The following is a 20177-nucleotide window of genomic DNA, read 5'->3' on the forward strand; positions in this document are numbered from 1 at the left end:
CACTGATCAGGGAGCTGGATGTGGGACTTGATCCCAGGGTCCTGGGCCAAAGGTGGACCTTTAATGCCCTGAGCCCCAAAAGCACCCAGCCATAGCTACTTTTTTCTAGAAAGGTCTCTGGAGGCAAGAGAAACAAAAGCAAAAATAAACAATTGGGACTACATCAAAATTAAAAGCTTCTGCACAGCAAAGGAAACACTCAACAAAACTAAAAGGCAATCTGTGGGATGGGAGAAGATATTTGCAAATGATGTATCTGATAAAGGGTTAGTGATCCAAAATATATAAAGACTCAAAACCCCAAAAACAAATAATCCAATTTAAAAATGGACAGAAGACACAAACACATTTCTCCAAAGAAGACATCCAGATGGCCAATACACACAAGAAAAGATGCTCAATGTGTTATCATGAGGGAAATGCAAATCAAAACTACAATGATAGATCACCTCCTATGGGTCAGAATGGCTAAAATAAAAAACATAAGTAATAAGTGTTGGTGAGGATGTGGAAAAAAGGAAGCCTCTTGCACTGTTGGTGGGTATGCAAACTGGTGCAGCTACTCTGGAAAACAGTGTGGAGATTCCTCAAAAAATTAAAAATAGAGCTACCCTATGATCCAGTAATTGCACTACTGGATATTTACTTGACTAATTCAAAGGGATACATGCACCCTTATGTTTATTGAAGCATTATTTACAACTGCCAGACTACGGAAGCAGCTCTAGTGTCCATTGATAGGTAAATGGATAAATAAAGTGTGTAATATATAGTTAATGGAACATTATTCAGCCAAATCTTACCATCTGCAACAACACGGATGGAGCTAGAACATAAAACGCTAAGGAAATAAGTCAGTTAGAGAAAGGCAAATACCACATGATTTTGGTCATATGTGGAATTTATGAATCAAAACAAACAAGCAAAGGAAAAAAAGAGAGAGAGAGTGGCAAACCAAGAAACAAGACTCTTAACTTTAGAGAACCATCTAATGGTTACCAGAGGGGAGGTGGGTGGAGGGATGGATAAAACAGGTGATGGGAATTAAAGAGTACACATTATCACGATGAAAAAAAATAACAACACAGAACTATACCCCTGAAACAAATAATACATTATATGTTAAGAAAAAGATTAATAAAAAAATAAATAAAATTTAAAAACCAATGTAAGATTTAGAATAATCATTGTAGGACTATAAATTAATTGGAGATAATTAAAATGATTTTAATACTTACTCTTCTGTAGGAACATATCTCTCTACATATTCGAATAAAACTTTAAACCCACCAACAAAGTTGAACTTAAAAAATTTTTTAAAGGAATGAAACATAAAAGAAAGTTTGGAAAATGGAATCATCCAAATTTTTACTACCCTGGCACAAATATTCTTCTTTATTTACTCTTTTTAAAAAATTGCCTACTTTGGTATAGATTACACTACATATACATATATACTACTTTGGTTAGAATTATACTACATATATAATTTTGGGTCCAGATAATCACGAGCATTTCCATGTGGCTGGATAGGTACTGATGGTGACGTCTGGTCTGATGAATGGAGGCACCGTGATTTATCAACCTCCTCCACTGGGATAGAGCATCCGGCTTACTTGCCAGTACAGGTAGCACAGCTGTATGCATATGACTTCTTTTCTTTTTTTGGAAAGATTCTCAGAAGTAGGGAATTTGAGGTCAAATATTGTGAGCATCTTTCTAGCTCTTGATATGCAAGCTGGACCACTTCCTGAAAGTCTTGTGCGCATCTGCAGAACCACGAGCAGTGTCCAGGCTGCGAGTGTCCTGGTTCTCTTACCCCAGAGCTTTACATTTTCTCCCAATTAAAAAAGACCCCAGGGGCGCCTGGGTGGCTCCGTGGTTGAGGCCTCTGCCTTCGGCTCAGGTCATGATCTCAGGGTCCTGGGATCGAGCCCCACATCGGGCTCTCTGCTCAGCGGGGAGCCTGCTTCTCCTCCTCTCTCTGTGCCTGCCTCTCTGCCTGCTTGTGATCTCTGTCTGTCAAATAAATAAATAAAATATCAAAAAAAAAAAAACAAAAACAACCCAGCAGCACCTGGCAGACTCAGTCAGAAGAGCCTGGGACTCTGGACCTCAGACTCGTGAGTCTGAGGCGCATGATGGGTGTAATGAATATGCAAGAAGATAAACTTTAAAAAATAAATATCAAGTATCCCTCACCATTGTCTTAATTTATACCCCTTCGATTATTATTGAAAGTGAACATTTTTCCATTTGTGGTAAATTGTCTCTTCAAATTGTTTGCACAGTTACATATAGGGATCTAATTTGATTTTTCAATTAGTTTGCATCTTTACTACTCTTTACTACTACTAGTATTTTACTCCTACTGTATGCTACTCTTTCTGTAGTATATATCAGCCTCCTGCCTCCAATGTTGACAACAAAGATTTCTTCCTGGTAAGCTGTTTGCCTTTTCATTTGGGCTAGGTTTGCCCCTATTTATTTACTTATATTATTTTTGTTACATTTACATTTTTTTAAAAAATGAAAATAATCTGGTAGTAACAGTGTCAAAAGATACGGTCCTAAAGAGTAAAGATCCTAACAAGTCAAATCTGATGTTTTTCCTTTGCTTTTTTTATATTGTTTCTATGCCTGGTAAATGAATCTCTTTGCTCATAACTTCAAAATAATTTGTTCTCTTCTAATTTTTTCCCAAGTTGATTTTTAAAGATTTATCTTATTTATCATTTATTTAGTTAAGTAATCTCTACACCCAACATGGGGCTTGAACTCACAACCCCAAGATCAAGAGTTGCATGCTCTTCTGAGCCAGCCAGACACCCCTCCATAAATTTTTAAAAGCCAACTTTTAAAAATCAGATTTTTTTAAAAATCAAATTTTAAATATCTATGGTATCAAACAGGGATCGATGTGCATTTTTCCTTCCAAAATGACTGACTACTTATCTCAACACCTCTTACTTAATAAGCCTCCTTTCTGTGACACATCTTATTAAATACTTAAATTTTATGGACTATTACAATGAACTGTTTCCTGTAGGGGTTTTGTGCTCTTTCCGCCCCTGTTGAGGGCTGATTCAGTCTACACAGCGGCCACCCCTAGTGTCTGTTCATCAGAGGCAACCTCAACCTCTGTTCACTCTTCTAAAAGAGCAGACACTCCCATTTGTTCCCCCATCTCTGATGGCTTTCTGCCTCCGATGGGATCTGCTTTCTTTTTAGCATTTGGCACAACTGATAGGACAAGTTGTTTCTTGTGTTTGTTGTCAGTTTTCCCCAACAGAATGCAAACTCTTTGCTGATGCTGTTACTGATGATGCTTTGTCTGTTCTGCCCACTGCTGGATCCTCAGTGCCTAGAACGTACTTTGCGCACAGTGGACAATCTATACATACTCACTGAATGAATGAATACCAGCTAAACATTCACCAACTTCAGCTACCTCTATCTGCTGGTCCAGGAGGACCAGTGTTCTGCTAGCTGGGGATCTTTGGCTGCCTCTAGTATGGATGTCCCCTCCCTCTGATGCAAGGCAATAGAGCCAATACTATGAGCCAATACTGCTGCGTGGGGTGCATCCTGGTCTCTTTTAGGGATGCCCTGCCCTCCTTTGTCCTTTCAGATTGCTGCAAGATTTGGCTCATATGTGTAATAAAAACAGTTTTGGGGGGTACCTGGGTTAACCAGTTGGTTAAGCATCTGCCTTTAGCTCAGGTCATGATCCCACGGTCCTGGGATTGGGTCCTGCATCGGGCTCCCTGCTCAGTGGGGAGCCTGCTTCTCCTTCTGCCTGTCACTTCCCTTGCTTATTCTTTCTCTCTGACAAAAAAAAAAAAAAAAAAAAAAAAAGATTATCAGTGGGGTTTAGGAGTGCAGAGTGTAAGCAGATGGGTGGTAGGGGTGGAAGAAGGCTTCACTAGGTACCTTGTGTACTTTTTGGCTCTTTTGTTTTTTATAAATAAAATGTAAAACAACTAAAATCTAAAACAACTAAAAACAACTTTCTCTCTTTCCACTCCCCTTTCAGACCACATTCCCCGAGATGTGCTTCCAGGACAACTGAGGCTAGATCTGGTGTATTCGCTTATCTCCATAGTTTGCAGCTTCCTGGAAAGCCAGTCCTTGTAGTTCTGACAAGTTTCCAGAACTTGTATCTTACCTGAGATGTGCATTTGAGCCAGTTTCAGTCTCTGCCCATTCAATGAATGGCACAGCACAAAATCCAGGCGGGATTTTGATTTCACAGCCATCCAGCAATGATCTGAGGACACTGTCGAAATTCTTAGAGTAGTTTTACTTGGGTTTAAAAAATTTTTTTCTAGGGATGCCTGGGTGGCTCAGTGGTTGAGCTGCTACCTTCGGCTCAGGTCTGATCCCAGGGTCCTGAGGTTGAGTCCCACATTGGGCTCCTTGCTCAGCGGAGAGCCTGCTTCTCTCTCTGCCTATGCCTGCCACTTTGCCTGCTTGTACTCTCTCTAAAAAATAAATAAAATCTTAAAAAAAATTGTTTTTTCTAAATGTGTTTCAGAATCCTTTTTGGTATTTATTGAAATTTGGATATGGGATTACATTAAACTTGTAAATATAAGAGAAAATTGTCATCTTTATATTTTCACTAGGAGCATGAAGTCTTGCTATTTCTTTGTCTTCTTTTCTATCCCTCAGTGATATTATATGGCTTTATTTTGCCTTTGATATGTCCATTAAAATTATACTCTTCATAGATACTTTGTATTTTAGGCTGTCATGGAGAAGATATCTTTTAAAAAATGTCATTTCTTGTAGGAATTCAAAACAGGAACGCTATTGACTTGGGTTTTATCTTCTATATGACTTTGAATTAATTTTACTACAGTTTTTTTTGGGGGGGGAGTAATAACTTTTTTAACCTGTCTAGATATACAATCACATTGCCTACAAAATCATCGTATAGTTTAAATCTTCTTTTCCAATATCAATAAACCTTTTTCATTTTTTTTATTTTTAAAAATTTCTGGCCTAAACTAATAGACATTGGTAGAAGACATTTTTGTCATTTTGTGTGTCTTTGTGTGTGTTCTGTTCTATAATCTTTTTTTTTTTTTTAATTTTATTTATTTGACAGACAGAGATCACAAGTAGGCAGAGAGGCAGGCAGAGAGAGGGGGAAGCAGGCTCCCGGTGAAGCAGAGAGCCCAATGCGGGGCTCGATCCCAGGACCCCGGGATCATGACCTGAGCTGAAGGCAGAGGCTTTAACCCACTGAGCCACCCAGTCGCCTCTCTATAAACTTTTTATACTCAATATATGAGGGTGTTTTTCCACCATCAATCTTACTGGCTTTGTACTATTCCTCTATGTCTGTGTCACTATATCACCAAGTGACAAGGATGGCAGTATCTCCACTTTGTCGTCTGGTCAGAAGGGAGTCATATGGGACCATCGATGGAGTCTTCCAGCCTTGAGAGAGGCCTTGGATGTGTTTTGGACTTGTGAGGTCTCTGTTCTGGTCCCAGCTGACTCTCTCATTCATTCCTTTGATGCATAAACAGTAATCGGGCACTTACCTCAGTGCTCGGGGGAGAAACTCCCAATAACACAAGGTTCTTGTTAGCTATGGGCAAGTCATTATGTCTTCTGAACCTCAGCGTTCCTGTTCATAAGAAGAAAATACTAGTAACACCATTTCTATATATGCTGCCTAGGTTCATGTGTGGATTCAATGAGATATTAGAGAATTTTTAAATGTTGCTAGAAGGGAACCTCAGGAAACATCACTTGTTAGATGAAGAGTCCAGAGAAGGGAAATGACTTGCCCACAGTCACATAGTGAGTTCCTGGGATAGCGAGGTCTCAAACTTGGATCCTCAGGCTCCCACCCAACTTACAATGCAGAAACTCCAGGGTTTCAGCCTTTGGGGCTATCGATTCCTTGAGGCAATGATGTCCTCTGAGGAGCAAGAAGGGCCAAACCGAAAAGCACTATATGTATACACCCTTCCCTCCGTCTACCTCCAGCACTAACCTACCAACCTGTGCAGGGCTGTCCCAGGAGGGACCCATCCGGTGACCCATGTGTCTCCTCCCCCAGCAGGGCATCTCTCCTCTGCACCTAGCTGTGAAGCACAATTTCCCTGCCTTGGTCCAGCTCCTCCTTGATGCCGGCAGCGACCTGGATGCCACCGACAACGTAAGTGGTTGCAGAAACCATTTGGACCCCAGAGGGCTTCTGGGCACCCTTCCAGGCTGGCAGGACTTGGCTGCCATCTCCTAGCCTGGCTCAGAGCTGAGAAATTACTTCTTTAGTTTGTAAAAAAGCTGTGTGAATATTTGTTGAAGGGAATGACATTTTTTTTTTTAGATTATTTATTTATTTGACAGACAGAGGTCACAGTAGGCAGAGAGGCAGGCAGAGCGAGAAGGAAGCAGGCTCCCCGCCGAGCAGAAGCCCGATGTGGGGCGCGATCCCAGGACCCTGGGATCACGACCCAAGCCGAAGGCAGAGGCTTTAACCCACTGAGCCACCCAGGCGCCCCGGGAATAGCATTTTATCAACCATTCCTCTATTTGGAACATTTTGGTGGTTTCCACGTTGCTCCCATGATCCATCAAACACTCCAGTAAACATCTTCCTACGTTCTACCTTTCATTGATTTTTTTATCCCTGCTTTGGGAAAATTTCCAGGACAAGGGTGCGTGGGGCAGTCTTGTGTCACAAGAGGCCTCTGAGTCCTGAAGTTGTGCTCAGTCAGGAGCCCTTTCAATGCCCGTTCCCCACATGCCTCCCCACATGCCTCCCCCTGACCATGTAGTCGTCAGTGCCCGTACCTACAATCACGAGCAGTGGCAAGCTACTTGGCAGGAAGCAGCACATACCTTCAAAACGATCAGGCTTTGCGCTTCAGTGAATTGGGCCTCAAGAAATACATTAGAAGCTCATGCACAAAGATACCTATTGCAACATTGCTTATCAATCTTCAACTTATAAATGGCCCAAATATTTAATAATAAAGAAATGATCAGGTAGATTATGGGCTAGACATAGATTACTGTGGAGCTGTTAAAAATGGGCTTTGTCGGAGCTTATAATATGTGGACAAGTTAGGTAGAAAAATGGACGCAAAAATGTATAGATGGGGTGATCTCATGTAAAATCAACAAACCAAAATCGTTCTGCATTAAAGACTAGAAGAATTATATTGGGCTCGTTACAGAGATTGATTTAGCTAGCAAGTGGTATTTTTTTCCTTTGTTCTTTCTGCTTTTTTGTTTTTATCAAGTTTTCTCTGGTACTGAGTTTATGACTAAACCCATTTTACTCCCTCCCATAACTTCTTAGAGAAACTTGTTAAGACGCAGTTAGAAGTGTACCCACCTTGGACCTGTCCTGGTTTGAGGATGTACATATTTTTCTACTCTCCTATCCCCTTGGCTTCTTCCCCAGAGGCAGCAGACGCCCCTCCACCTTGCGGCTGAGCACGCCAGGCAGGACATAGCGGAGATGCTCCTCATCGCGGGGGTTAACTTGAACCTGAGAGATAAGGTACATCTGCTCCCAACCAGCCTCCCTTTCAAGCTTTCATGGCTTCCTCTTTGCCAGAGACCCTAATACAAAAACCTCCTGCTCTCAGACTGTTGAAGACTTCCCATTCTTTATATACTAGCTCAGATGCTGCTTCCACCAGGAAGCCTTCCTAGTCCTCCATCCCCTTCCTCCTCTGAGGTCCCTCAGGACTTGGCCTGCCCTTCTGCTGGTCTGGAACTATGAGGTGGTTGTCTTCTGTTTCATGGTCCCTCAGATTTTGAGCTCCTTGAGTTGCCCAGTGGTGAGGGGGAGTAGAGGAGCATCACATCACCGTCTCACAGTCCCCTACATGTGGATCAGGGGTAGGGAAGCTTCCTGGCTCTTTGCGCCTCGGGGGGGTGGGGGGGTGGGGAGTTACTCCCTCAGGTGACCAGAGGTTCCAGATGAGCTGAGGACTTGGTATAAGGCTAAGGAGGTCATAAGCTTGTGAGGGAAAGGGGCTTGCACAGGTGAGTCAGTCCTTGACATGGTGTGTGGAAGAGCTGTGGGGGGTGGGGGAGGGCGTCCGAAATAGGCCCTGAGGCTAGACCTGGAAGGGGGCTCCCTGGCTTGAGCCAGGCCCCAGGGCAGCTGTCCAGGTGTGAGGAGGAGCTTCCCAACCCCCTGCACCTGCCTGGAGATTGAGGCCAGCCCTGTGGAGAGGCCTAGAGCAAAAGGCCTGAGAGGGGCGGGCAGACGTGACTTGACGATTCCAGTCCCCCTCTCTGGGCTCTAGTTTCAGCTGAGAAGCAGGCCAGGTGACCCCTATTTCACAGGTGATGTTGAAGAGTTATGCAGGCTGAGTTTCATATACTTTAAGACTTCCTAAATTAAAAAAAAAAAACGACTTCCTAAATCTAAACAAGAGGCACTTGCTGGAATTACTGCCTCATTCTTCCTGTGCCTTCCATGCCCCTTGTCATGCCCAGAAAACATTTCTGCTCTCCTTTCTACTGGAAGCCGCTTTCTTAGGGGCAGAATGTTTGCAGCAGACGCTAGAGGCCACCCTACAGCCCTCCTGTAGCAACTCTGGCTTCCCTTACTTCTTCCTCGCAGCAAGGGAAAACTGCCCTGGCAGTGGCCGCTCGCAGCAACCACGTCAACCTGGTGGACATGATCATAAAGGCTGATCGCCTCTACACGTGGGAGAAGGTACGGACACCCTGCACAAGGTCTGTCCATGTTGCAGAGGGAGCGGCCAAGGCGCGAGATGGGGCTGGCTTTGAATCCCAGCCCTGACCCAATTCAGGTCCCCCCACCGCCCACCTCTGTTTCCGAGGGGGATAATCCTGGCCTTACCCACCACCACGGCTGTCTGTGAGCATCTGGAGCTGAGTGAGCCAAGGTAGTCCTGGGGCAGTGCCAGTGTGGAAGCAGTATGAATGCTATTAGAGCGCCCGGCGGATGGACGCGTGTGCGCATGCCTGCGTGCACGAGGAACGAGATGACAAATTGGTTTCCGCTCACTGCCATCTCCAGGTGACTGGGATTGCTGCTGGGGTGGTTGTCTCCAGGCAACTTTCTGAGCCCAGAAGGAAAGAGTGCCAGGATGGATTAGTAATGCCTGCTGAGGAACTGGGGAAGAAGAGTAGCGGATGTAAGATCATGCTGTTCCAGTCGCCAGTAAAATGGGGAGCAGGGGGGCGCCTGGGTGGCTCAGTGAGTTAAGCCGCTGCCTTCGGCTCAGGTCATGATCTCAGGGTCCTGGGATGGAGTCCCGCATCGGGCTCTCTGCTCAGCAGGGAGCCTGCTTCCCTCTCACTCTCTCTGCCTGCCTCTCTATCTACTTGCGATCTCTCTCTGTCAAATAAATAAATAAAATCTTAAAAAAAAAATGGGGGGGCAGGTGGGGAGGGGCTTTTTTGTTTTGTTTTGTTTTTGTCTTTGAGGTTGTTTTTATAGTTGGAAAGTAATTTTTGCATTTACTTCAATTTTAAAAATTAATAATTTGTCAACAAATTTTAAAACCTGGTTTTCCTTGGGGCGCCTGGGTGGCTCAGTTGGTTAAGTGTCTGCCTTCCGCTGACAAGATCCCAAGGTCCTGGGATGGATTCCCTTCTCGGGAATCCCTGCTCAGCCGGAAGTCTGCTTCTTCCTCTCCCTCTATCCCTGCTCATGCATGTGCTCTCTCCCTTTCTTGCTTACTCTATGAAATGAAATGAAATGATAAAATAAATCTAGTTTTCCTTAAACTTTTTAATTCATTTTATAAATCTTACTCCATTTACACAACTGGTATTTTTTAGGAATCTTGGGAATTTCCATTTTCTAGGAAGGCTTTTTTTTTTTTTTTTTTTTAAAAGATTTTATTTATTTATTTGACAAACGGAAATCACAAGTAGGCAGAGAGGCAGGCAGAGAGAAAGGGGGAGGCAGGCTCCCTACTGAGCAGAGAGCTGGATGCGGGGCTCGATCCCAGGACCCTGGGATCATGACCTGAGCTGAAGGCAGAGGCTTTAACCCACTGAGCCACCCAGGCGCCCCTCTAGGAAGGCTTTTGATTAATGTTTGGACCCATGTTTAAACTTAAACTATCTTAAACAATTTAAGCAACTGATTAAATTTTGATAGATTTTTTTTTAAGTACTTTGCTTCCTTAGTTTTTTTCTTTCTTTTTTTTTTTAGAGAGGGAGGTGGGGGAAGAGGAAGAGAGAGAATCCCAATCCCACACCCTAAGATTATGACCTGAGCTCAAATCAAGAGTGGACACTTAACTGACTGAGCCACCCAGGCGCTCCCTAAATTTTTTTTTTTTTAAGATTTTATTTATTTTGACAGACCGAGATCACAAGTAGGCAGAGAGGCAGGTCGTGAGGGGTAGGTGGAGAAGCAGGCTCCCGGCTGAGTAGAGAGCCCTATGTGGGGACACTGGGATCATGACCTGAGCCGAAGGTAGAGGCTTTAACTCACTGAGCCACCCAGGTGACCCAGGTGCCCTCTAAATTCTTAAATTATCCCATCCAGTAAATTAAACCTATAAAGTGAATCTCAAATATCTTAAACATTCCAATATTGTTTGCAAACTTAGCTTCTCCTGTACTGTTCATAAAAATCACTATTTCAAAACCAGTAACAAATTTCAATAGGAATCATAAGATACTCTCTTTCATGGACATGCTAGATTCTCAGAAACATTACAGCCCCTTTTCATACAACAGGTTACGCCTGTGACCCCAAAATATTAATACCAAGGGTCTGATGAACGGATTCCTCTTTGTGCTTGATTCTAACACCTCAGACTTGAAAAGTTCTCAATGCTAAGGCATCTGGGCAGTTAGAATCACAAACCTCCCTCCAACCCACAGACTAATTCAATCAGAATCACTGGTGTGGGGACCAAGCATCCGTAGTTTTGTTTTGTTTTTTATTAGGTTTTATTTTTTATTTTTTTAAAAGATTTTATTTATTTAACAAAGAGAGAGAGATCATAAGTAGGCAGAGAGACAGGCAGAGAGAGAGGGGGAAGCAGGCTCCCCGGCGAGCAGAGAGCCCAATGCGGGGCTTGATCCCAGGACCCCAGGAGCACGACCTGAGCTGAAGGCAGAGGCCTTAAGCCACTGAGCCACCCAGGCGCCCCTAGATTTTATTTTTTAAATTAATCTCGACACCCAACGTGAGGCTCAAGCTTATACCCCCACGATCAAGAGTCGCATGCTCCACAAAATGAGCCAGCCAGGTGCCCCAGGAGTCAGTGGTTCTTTTTTTTTTTTTTTTTTAAGATTTTATTTATTTATTTGACAGACAGAGATCATAAGTAGGCAGAGAGGCAGGCAGAGAGAGAGGAGGAAGCAGGCTCCCTGCTAAGCAGAGAGCCCGATGTGGGGCTCCATCCCAGGACCCTGGGGTCATGACCTGAGCCGAAGGCAGAGGCTTTAACCCACTGAGCCACCCAGGTGCCCCAAGTCAGTGGTTCTTAAAGCTCCCAGATGATCCCATGCACAGATGCAGCCAGGAACCCTGCTGAGGAACTCCCCAGGTGACAGCCAGTTTCCCGGGTCATTGGGTCGGCATCACTGGCCACTATTGACCAGGATATAAGATTTGCAGCTGCAGATGCCAGAACCCACCTGAGCTTTTTTAAGAACCAGAACTCTGTACCCACATCCTTTAGAGGGGCTTACTTAGGCTTTTGTGGGCTTAACTTAGGCTATCACATAATTCTTTTGTAACTTCTCATTTTATCACCTGTTTTGCATAGAAAGAATTCTGTAACCCCGTCTTTACTACTTGTTGGGATTCAGGAAATCTAGTTAGTGCCTGATCCTTGGTTTGGCTTGACTGGTGTTAGCCACAGCCGCCGAGTCTTTCTGCTCGCGCTTGTGTAGCAAAAACACAGGGAAAAGAGAGGAATTGGGAAGTCTTCCCAGTAGAGGTGGCATGTGGGTGATCTTTGGACTGTGGCAGTGGGGTTGAGGGACAGGCAGGTGAGAAAAGGAATTCTGGATGGAGGAACAGTGTGAGCTGCTGGGGTTCCCAAAGTCAAAGCAAGGCACAGAGCAAGAAACCCGAGTAGCACACACGATGCCCCAGCCCTGGGATGCTGCTAGGGCCCCGTCCAAACTCCCACGGGAGAGTCTGGCAGGGATTTTCCCCCAGACGGCAGCTGCACTTTTGGGATCCGCTCCACAGGATCACTCCTTGCGCAGGGACTCCAAGGATCCCTATGGGAAGAACTTGACCTTTAAGCAGGACCATCGGCAGGAAAGGCAGCAATTCCACTCTGTGCTGTGGCGACTGGCCTCCAGGGACCTGCAGCCTCACGAGTGGAAGAAGCTGGCGTATTGCTGGGAGTTCACTGAGGCCCACGTTCACGCCATCGAGCAGCAGTGGACAGGTACTGCCCTCCTCTCCCCACCCCAGAGTGACCAGTGGGCGGGCGGGGGGGGGGGCATTGGATATTTGGTTTTCTGTGTTTCTGGGGGGAAAGCCCATGCAACCCGCAGCCTGACTACAGTAAGCCACATGCCATCGCCAACATCCCACATGGCTCTCCATCCTTCCAGGCCTTTGCTCAGGCTGTGCCCTCTGCCTCTCCCTCCTCACTGACCTGTGAACTTCATATTCGAGTTAGGCTAAGCTGATACCCATCATTCACACACCAAACAAATGGCACTCCCTATAAAAAGGAGAGGACCAGATCTTGCCACCATTATTTAGTATCTGTTTGGAAATGTTGGCCCAGAGCTCCTGGGTGGCTCAGTCAGTTAAGTGTCTGCCTTCAGCTCAGGTCTGGGCCCAGGGTCCTGGGATCTGGGATTGAGCCCTGAGTTGGGCTCCCCACTCAGCTGGGAGTCTGCTTCTCCATCTCCCTTTGCCCCTCCCCCTGTCATGCTCACTTAGTGTCTCTCTCAAGTTAAAAAAAAAAAGTTGCCCCCAGTACTAGGAGAGAAAACAGAAACAGAAATAAGGACTGTAAATATTGAAAGGAAGAAAGAGATTTATTAACTTCAGATGCTGTAATCATGCACAGGAAGTCCAGTCAATTGAAAAATGTAAAATAATGCAATGAAATGGCTAAATATGATAAAATATACGGACACCATAGTATTCCTGTGTATTATCAATAGGTGGGGAGGATATATAGAGGTATTTTGGAAAAGCTATTCCATTTGCAATAGTTTCTAAAAAGAAATATGAATGGCATATGAGTAAAACAATAAAAATTAGTTCAACTGTAAACAAAAGACTTGGGCAGGTGGAATGACAGTCTGTATTCCTGGCTAGAAGTGTCAGGTAGGTATCAGTTTCTCCCAAACTAGTTTAAAATTTTGATTTTTTTTTAAAAGATTTATCTATTTTAGAGAGAGAGAGAACAAGTGGCAGGGGCAGAGGGATAGGGAGAGATAATCCCAAGAAGATTCCTCACTGAGCTCGGAGCCCAACATCAGGCTTAATCCCACAACCCAAAGATCACAGCTCCAAGATCATGACCCTGAGATCGTGACCAAGAGTTTGATGCTTAACTGACTCAGCCACCCAGGCTCCTCTGATTCAGGTTTAATCACATCAAAACAGGAGGTTTTTGAAACTTGACTAAATGATTCTAGAGTTCTCTTGAAAGAATCAATAGGGAATGATTAAAGATTTTATTTACTCGAGAGAGAGAGAGCATGTATGAGAGAGCACAGGAGAGACAGCATGAGCTGGGGTTGGGGGGCAGAAGGGAAAGGAGAAACAGACTCCCCGCCGAGCAGGAAGCCCGACTTGGGACTCGATTCCAGGACCCCGGACCATGACCTGAGGTGAAGGCAGACGGTTAACTGACTGAGCCCCCAGGCACCCCAAAGAGGGAATAGTGAAGGGAAGGGAAAAGTGAAGAGGATCTAATCCAAACAGACTCAACCTGTTATAAAGCTCAAATAATTAGCATAGAGAAATACCAGACAGAAAAATTTGCACCAGTTAGTGGAACAGAGCAGGAATAAGAACTTTCAGAGAGGATAAAGGAGCACGCCTAAATAATGGGGTTGGGGGCAAGGGATAGTGAATAAATGGGCTAGACGAAGCCGCCATGCCGAAGGCAACACCATGAGGAAGTGCCTGCTGATGGCCCAGAGGGGGCCAGAAAGTCCGAGCACGCAGTGGACTGACCTGGCCCCAGTGGCTGGGAGAGGAGAACCTACCTAGTCAGAGTGGAGTAAAAAGCTCACCCCCTCCTCCCACACCGAAGAGTGTTATTTTAGTTATTACAGTTATTTTCAAACATGGCCGTACATTGGATGGCTTAACACCGCTCACTGCTCAGGCTGCGCCCAGACCCAAGTAGGTTGGAATCTCTCGGGGTGGGTGGGTGGGGAATGACACCCAGGTGTCAGTATTTTTTGGAAGGCTTCCCAGGAGTTTCCAGTGAGCACTTATAGCTGAGAACCACTGGTATAGGGGAAAGAACATGGCCACCTCTGTCTTGCACTAAGCCGGTTTTCTCATCTGTAAAGTAGGACCACTGGCGGGCAAGGCACAGGTTACTGTGAGTAGCCAGAAAAGCAGGGAATAGTCCTGTGCGTCATGGGATCACAACAAGGAGTGCCAATTCTGTCTTCAGAGCAACACCAACATGGTGCATGGTGGACGCTCAGGAGAAAGCCTGTAGCTGGGGAAGTTCTAGAGTCCGCAACACAAAACTTCCACCCCCACCCACTCTGAGCCTGTCCTGTCCCTCCTCTCCCCATCTCTGGGCTGAGCTCCATTGGAGCTTGGAGAAGGGCTTGGCTCTCTCCTACCTGGCATATGCAGGAGGTGGTGCAGGGCAGCCAAGGGGGGCTCGGTTGACTCCTTCTCTTTCTCCCCTCATGGTCGTCAGGCACCAAGAGCTACCAGGAGCACGGCCACCGGATGCTACTCATCTGGCTGCATGGCGTGGCCACCGCTGGTGAGAACCCTGGCAAAGCGCTGTTTGAAGGCCTCGTGGCCATTGGCAGGAGGAACCTGGCTGGTAAGTGTCCCTAGCTCCAGGCAGCATTGCCCCCCCAGAATGTGACAGAGCCCCCGGAGGCCTGCTCAGACCACAGTGCAGTGGTGCTGGCTCTGAACCTTCCAGATTCCTGGTCCTAGCCTTGTCTACTGGAATTCAGGCAGAGCCCTGGGCAAACCAGTGCCTCCCAGGCCCCCATCTCCCCATCCGTGCCGTCAGCGTGCTGGCTCAGATCATGCCTGCAACCTTCACAGCCACAAAGCCACCGATGCTATCATCTCTTCCTCTCTGGCCCTCTGTACTTTGATTTTTTTTCCAATTTAGAACAAGGCTGGAACAGCCTGCAGACCTCTTTCACAAACAGTAAGACATATGGGCCAGAACTGGCTTAATAGGAGTTCCAACAGTTCGATCTGGTCAAATAAATAAAATTTCTGAGACCATCACAACCTTTGGAGCCTGTCCATTCTACATGCCTGGTTTGAGATTCTGAGCACCCTGTGGAACTATCAGGCAAGCAAGATAGAATGTTCAGTACTAAAACCAAAATCAGCTCACAATGAAAGAGCTGTAAATACCGTAATGGCCACTGGTGTGGTGCGCTATGGGACAACTCCAGGACAGGGTATCAAGCAGTCACAGTAGTAATGAAGGCTGTTTGTCAGGCAGTAACAGTGAAAACAGGGCTGGCAAGTCTGAGAGAGGAGAAAGGAGAGCCCCCTGTGTGGTGGGTAACTCACAGCTGCTGTGGGCAAGGTGGAAAAACAATCATGGCCCGGGGTGTCGGGGTGAGAGGAGTTAGGAATGACTTTTTCTTTTTCCAAAATGTTCTTAAATATCTATCTTCTTTTAGCACAAACACTGGCAGGCAATTAAAACATAAAACCAGCCTTGTGAGGCAGAGCGTAGGCAACATGAAGCAATAGGATTCTTCTCTCTTGCAGAAAGCATCAGGAAGAAAGCAAATGCTGACCTGGGGGCCCCCAGCAGGTGCACGGCCATGTAACCGGAGGGGCCAGACTTTCAGGGGCATGAGGCCTCAGAATGGGAGCCACTGAACAGAAGAGGACCACCACTAGGGCTTTAAAAAAAAAAAAAAAAAAATCGCTGTTAACAGACCTCCAGCTGCTTGTACTGAACCACGCAGCCAAGCAGGAGCAGCAGGCACGGCTTGTAATCTTTCACAAGGGCTGGGCCAGGGCCGGCTTGGGTTCTGCAGGTAATCCCTTCCCACAGGTATGGTCCTTTACAGCTCTTGGAGCCTCACAGCAGTCTCCTGAGATGCAAAGGGCATCTTTTCAGAGAGGACACTGAGGCCCCGAATGGATAAAGCAGCTAGTCCAGCTGTTGAGGTCGGGGGCCAAACCCCACATTCCTGTCTTTCCAACCGTCACTTACAAAATGGACTGCCCTTCGCTCATTGACTGGCTTTTCATGAACACCACGCTTACTCCACAGCTGTTTCTGTCCCCAATCGTGTTCCAGGAGGCACACGCTCTTTTTTTCTGTTTTAGTTTTTAATTTAAAAGTTTTATTTTGAAATCCTTTCAGACCTAACAAGAAACACTGCAGAACCAGTACAAAGAATTTCTGAAAACACTTCACAATGCAGCTTCCCCAAATATTAACATCTTAATCACAGCATAATTTTCAAAACCAGAAATTGAACACTGATACCACACTCTTAACTCCTCCTCAGAACTGATTCCCATTTTGTCAGTTGAGCCGTTCATGTCTTTTTCTGGACCAGGATCCAGTCCAGGAACAAGCCTTACATTAAGTTGTTGTCTTAGTTTTACTAGCCCTGTCTAGAGGGTCACCTCTCCAGAGAAGCAGGGTCTAACAGAACTTTCTGGGGTGACAGTTATGTTCCAGATCTGGGCTATTCAATATTTACTCCTAGCCAGCCACCTGTGGCTGCTAGGTACTTGAAGTGTGGCTAGTGGGCCTGAGGAACAGAATGTGTAGTTTAATTTCAATGATCAGAAATTTAAATAGGCCTCTGTGGCAAGGGGCAAGCATACTGGCCAGCCCAGCTGGTCTGGAGCTTTGCTTTCAGGTGCCAGGCCAGCACAGGCTGCCCTGTGGCTCGGCCGCACTGGTGAGAGCGGGGCACCCAAAGATGGGACTCAGGAAGCCTCCCCAGGGTTTCACAGGTGTAGGGAATTATCTGCGCTGGGCAATAGCTTGGAAGTTCTGCCTCCAAGCGCTTTCTAATTGGTGCTCTCTCACATGTGGCACAGCTCGCTGTGGCCAGTTTAGGAGCCCACGTCTAAGAAAAACTCCCTACAGATCTACCCGCTGGGCTCGAGTCCTGGGAGAGAGACAGGATAAAAGCTGTTAGAGCTGAAAGGGGCTTCAGCCGTCACACCGGGCCAGCGGGAACTCCCAGTAGTACAATCCTCTGAAAGGCAGCTGTCGTTCTATCTGCCCAAATGACAAATGCATTTGCCTTCTGACCCAGCAATCCCACCAGGAGGAGTTTATCCTACAGATAAACCTGCAAACACTATACTAACACAAATGCGAAAAAATGTAGCAGAAACTGTGCTGTGCAGAGGGGTGCATGGGAACTCTGTGCTTTCTGCTCAGTTTTTTTTTAACTGTTCCTATTAATAATTTTTAAAAACCACCTAGAACTTACGAAAAGCAAAAAAAGGCAGCTTTGAAACCAACCTGTTTCACATGCAGTAACCTGTAGGCCTGAGGCTTCAGTGTTCACAGCCAGATTCAGACCACCCCCCTCCGCCCCCCGTGCAGCACGCAGACCTCCGTGCCCTTCCTCTGCATATGTTGTGGTTTTGTTTTTTTGTTTTTCATTTTCTTAAGTAGGCTCTACGCCCACAGTGGGGCTTGAACTCATGACCCTGAGATCAAGACCTGGGCTGAGATCAAGAGTTAGAGGCGCAACTGACAAGCCATCCAGGCGCCCCCTGCATGTACTTTGTCGAGGGGGAAGAACTTTCTCTTCCATTTATTCCATTTAGGAAATGTATTTTGTACCACATGGGACTTAGACTATTTATGTGGAAAAATTCTGCAAAATGAATTTTGTATTTTTTCAAGACAAAAAAGCAACTTGTTAAATAAAATTGAAATGTTGAAATTCATCTTTCACATTCAAGATCTGTTTCTTTCGTTTGGGAGACATATGGCAAAATTTCAAGTCAGACAAGCTGTTGTGGATTGGTTCTGTGTAACCACACCACTCAACTCACCACCACCGGTCAATATTTACTGAGTGTCTTCTGTGCCAGACAGTTTGCTGGGAGCCAGGATGCAGAGCGGAGTAGCCACAGTTCCTTCCCTCTGGAAGCTTGTGATGTGCAGCGGGGTGTGGAGGGGGAGCTGGGATACCAATAAGGTACCATCGTGTGGTTGGTGTGATGATGGGCATGTCCAGAGAACAATGGGATTTGTTCTTCCTTGGGAAAGGTAAAGAGGAAGGGGAGGAAGGTGCGAGAAGCTCACAAAGACGACAGAAATGGAGAAAGCACATTCCAAGCAAGAAGCACAGTCTGTGCAATGGAACAGTGGTGAGGAGATGTATCTATTTGGGGACTGGTGTGGTTGGGACACAGGAAGCATGGAGGAGGAGAGATGAGCTGGAGGGGCAGGAGGGCCCCCGCTCTTTCAGCCTTTGGAGAGACTATTTCAATGGGGACTCCTAGCTCCAGAGACCCCTACACAGTCCACTGGTGCTTGGTCAGGCCTGTGTCATAGCTCAGCTTCTTCTGTGCCCAATCTGCTTCCTGCCACAACTTTCTTTTGATCCTAAATAACCACCTTGCTCCCAAAGCTTCATCTCGGTATCTGCTGTAGCCCGAGATATGGGGATACGGGTGGGGTCCAAGATGGCTGAGTTTCTAGCTGGGGAACCCGAGGAACAGCGATACTGGGAATAGAGTTGATGGTTTAGGAGAGAAGGGGCAGGTCTGGGCAGTGGGGACATGGGTGTGCCTGTAGAATTCTGGCCTGATAGGCCTGTTAAGCATTCAAGGGCAGCTCAGAATCATTCGGGGCTGGAAATGGCAGTCATCAGGGCATCGAACCATGGAGTAGTTAAAGCTGCCCGGGGGAAGTGGCTCACACAGGGAGAATTCAAACAAAGCAGAGGGCAGTCCCACAGTTCACTGCTGTGCCAGATGAGGAAGGGGCTGCTGACCACGTACAGCCTGGCCCTGCCCACAGCTCCCTGTTGACTGAGACGTAGCCTCAGATGCTAACGGTTAAAAACATTAAGCTCTACCTTCATGGCTTCCAGATGTTTCCATAACTCCTGACTGTTCTCAAGTCACAGGGCAGTCAGAGCAGACACTATGTGGAAAGATCACTGCTTTTAGGGATAGTCAGACTCAAGTTGGTATCCCAGCTCTGCCCTTCCCGTCTTGGTCGCTCCCAGTCTCCATGACCTCACCTGTAATATCAGTTTAATCAGGGTTGTGGTAGAGATGAAATCAGAAATAGTATGGCTAACTCAGTGTTCTGAGAACTTAAAGGGAAAGAAGCACTGATGCTGATTTTTTTGGTCTAAATTATACCTCAGAGAAACCAAATAGTTGATGAGGGTAAGATTTAAAAAAACAAATTTGAGAACTCTAGTTAATAAATGGAAAGGTAAAAACGAGAGTTATTGTCACTCCTCTGCACCCTCTGATAGCACAGCGTGTCTCAGCAGGGATCAGGACTGGCAGCTGAACCAGCAGTGGGATTCCCCAGTGACTGGAGCTGACTGACCCCACCCAGTCATCTTCACCACAACTCAGGACAACCAGGTTACGTGCCTCCCAAGGTGACACTGTGGGAAGCTCACAGCTCTGCCTATGAAGTGTTCCTGCCCAGAAGACTGAATCTGAACCTGAATGATCCTCTAAATGTAAGTGCTAGTTTAGGGCAAATACCAGGGACAAAGAAACGAGTTAAAGGACACCGTGAGGCTGCAATCGGCAAAATCCAGGCCGTGGGGAATTCTATAGAGCAAATGAGCCTGTTTCTTCTACAGAGTAATGGCAAGAAAAAAAAAAAAAGGAATTTACATTCTACAAGAGATTTAAGAGACATTCCCACTGAGGGGGAGACAAGAACCTATGAAAAGTACCTGGCACATACTAACAGCTCAGTAAATAAGGGCTACCGTTAGTTGACAAGGAGCAAATTGCACTTTAGTGAGATTAAGTAACTTACCCAATGTCACAAAGAACTGGCCAATGACAC

The 20177-nt window shown here is 46.0% G+C and overlaps 1 protein-coding gene across 1 annotated transcript in view; it reads left to right on the forward strand.

Annotated features, from left to right (window-relative positions):
• The window catches only part of ANKDD1A (ankyrin repeat and death domain containing 1A), a 48904-nt gene extending 28785 nt beyond the window's left edge, over positions 1–20119 (forward strand). Inside the window, exons 11-16 of the mRNA XM_046008164.1 lie at positions 6080–6178; positions 7433–7531; positions 8609–8704; positions 12182–12386; positions 14853–14984; positions 15908–20119. Coding sequence (XP_045864120.1) covers positions 6080–6178; positions 7433–7531; positions 8609–8704; positions 12182–12386; positions 14853–14984; positions 15908–15969 — 693 coding nt within the window. The 3' untranslated portion in view covers positions 15970–20119. The remainder of the gene's footprint in view (positions 1–6079; positions 6179–7432; positions 7532–8608; positions 8705–12181; positions 12387–14852; positions 14985–15907) is intronic.
• Positions 20120–20177: the final 58 nt, after the last annotated feature.

The sequence above is a fragment of the Meles meles genome, chromosome 6 (genome assembly GCF_922984935.1).
Source record: "Meles meles chromosome 6, mMelMel3.1 paternal haplotype, whole genome shotgun sequence".
In the NCBI taxonomy this organism is placed as follows: Eukaryota; Metazoa; Chordata; class Mammalia; order Carnivora; family Mustelidae; genus Meles; species Meles meles.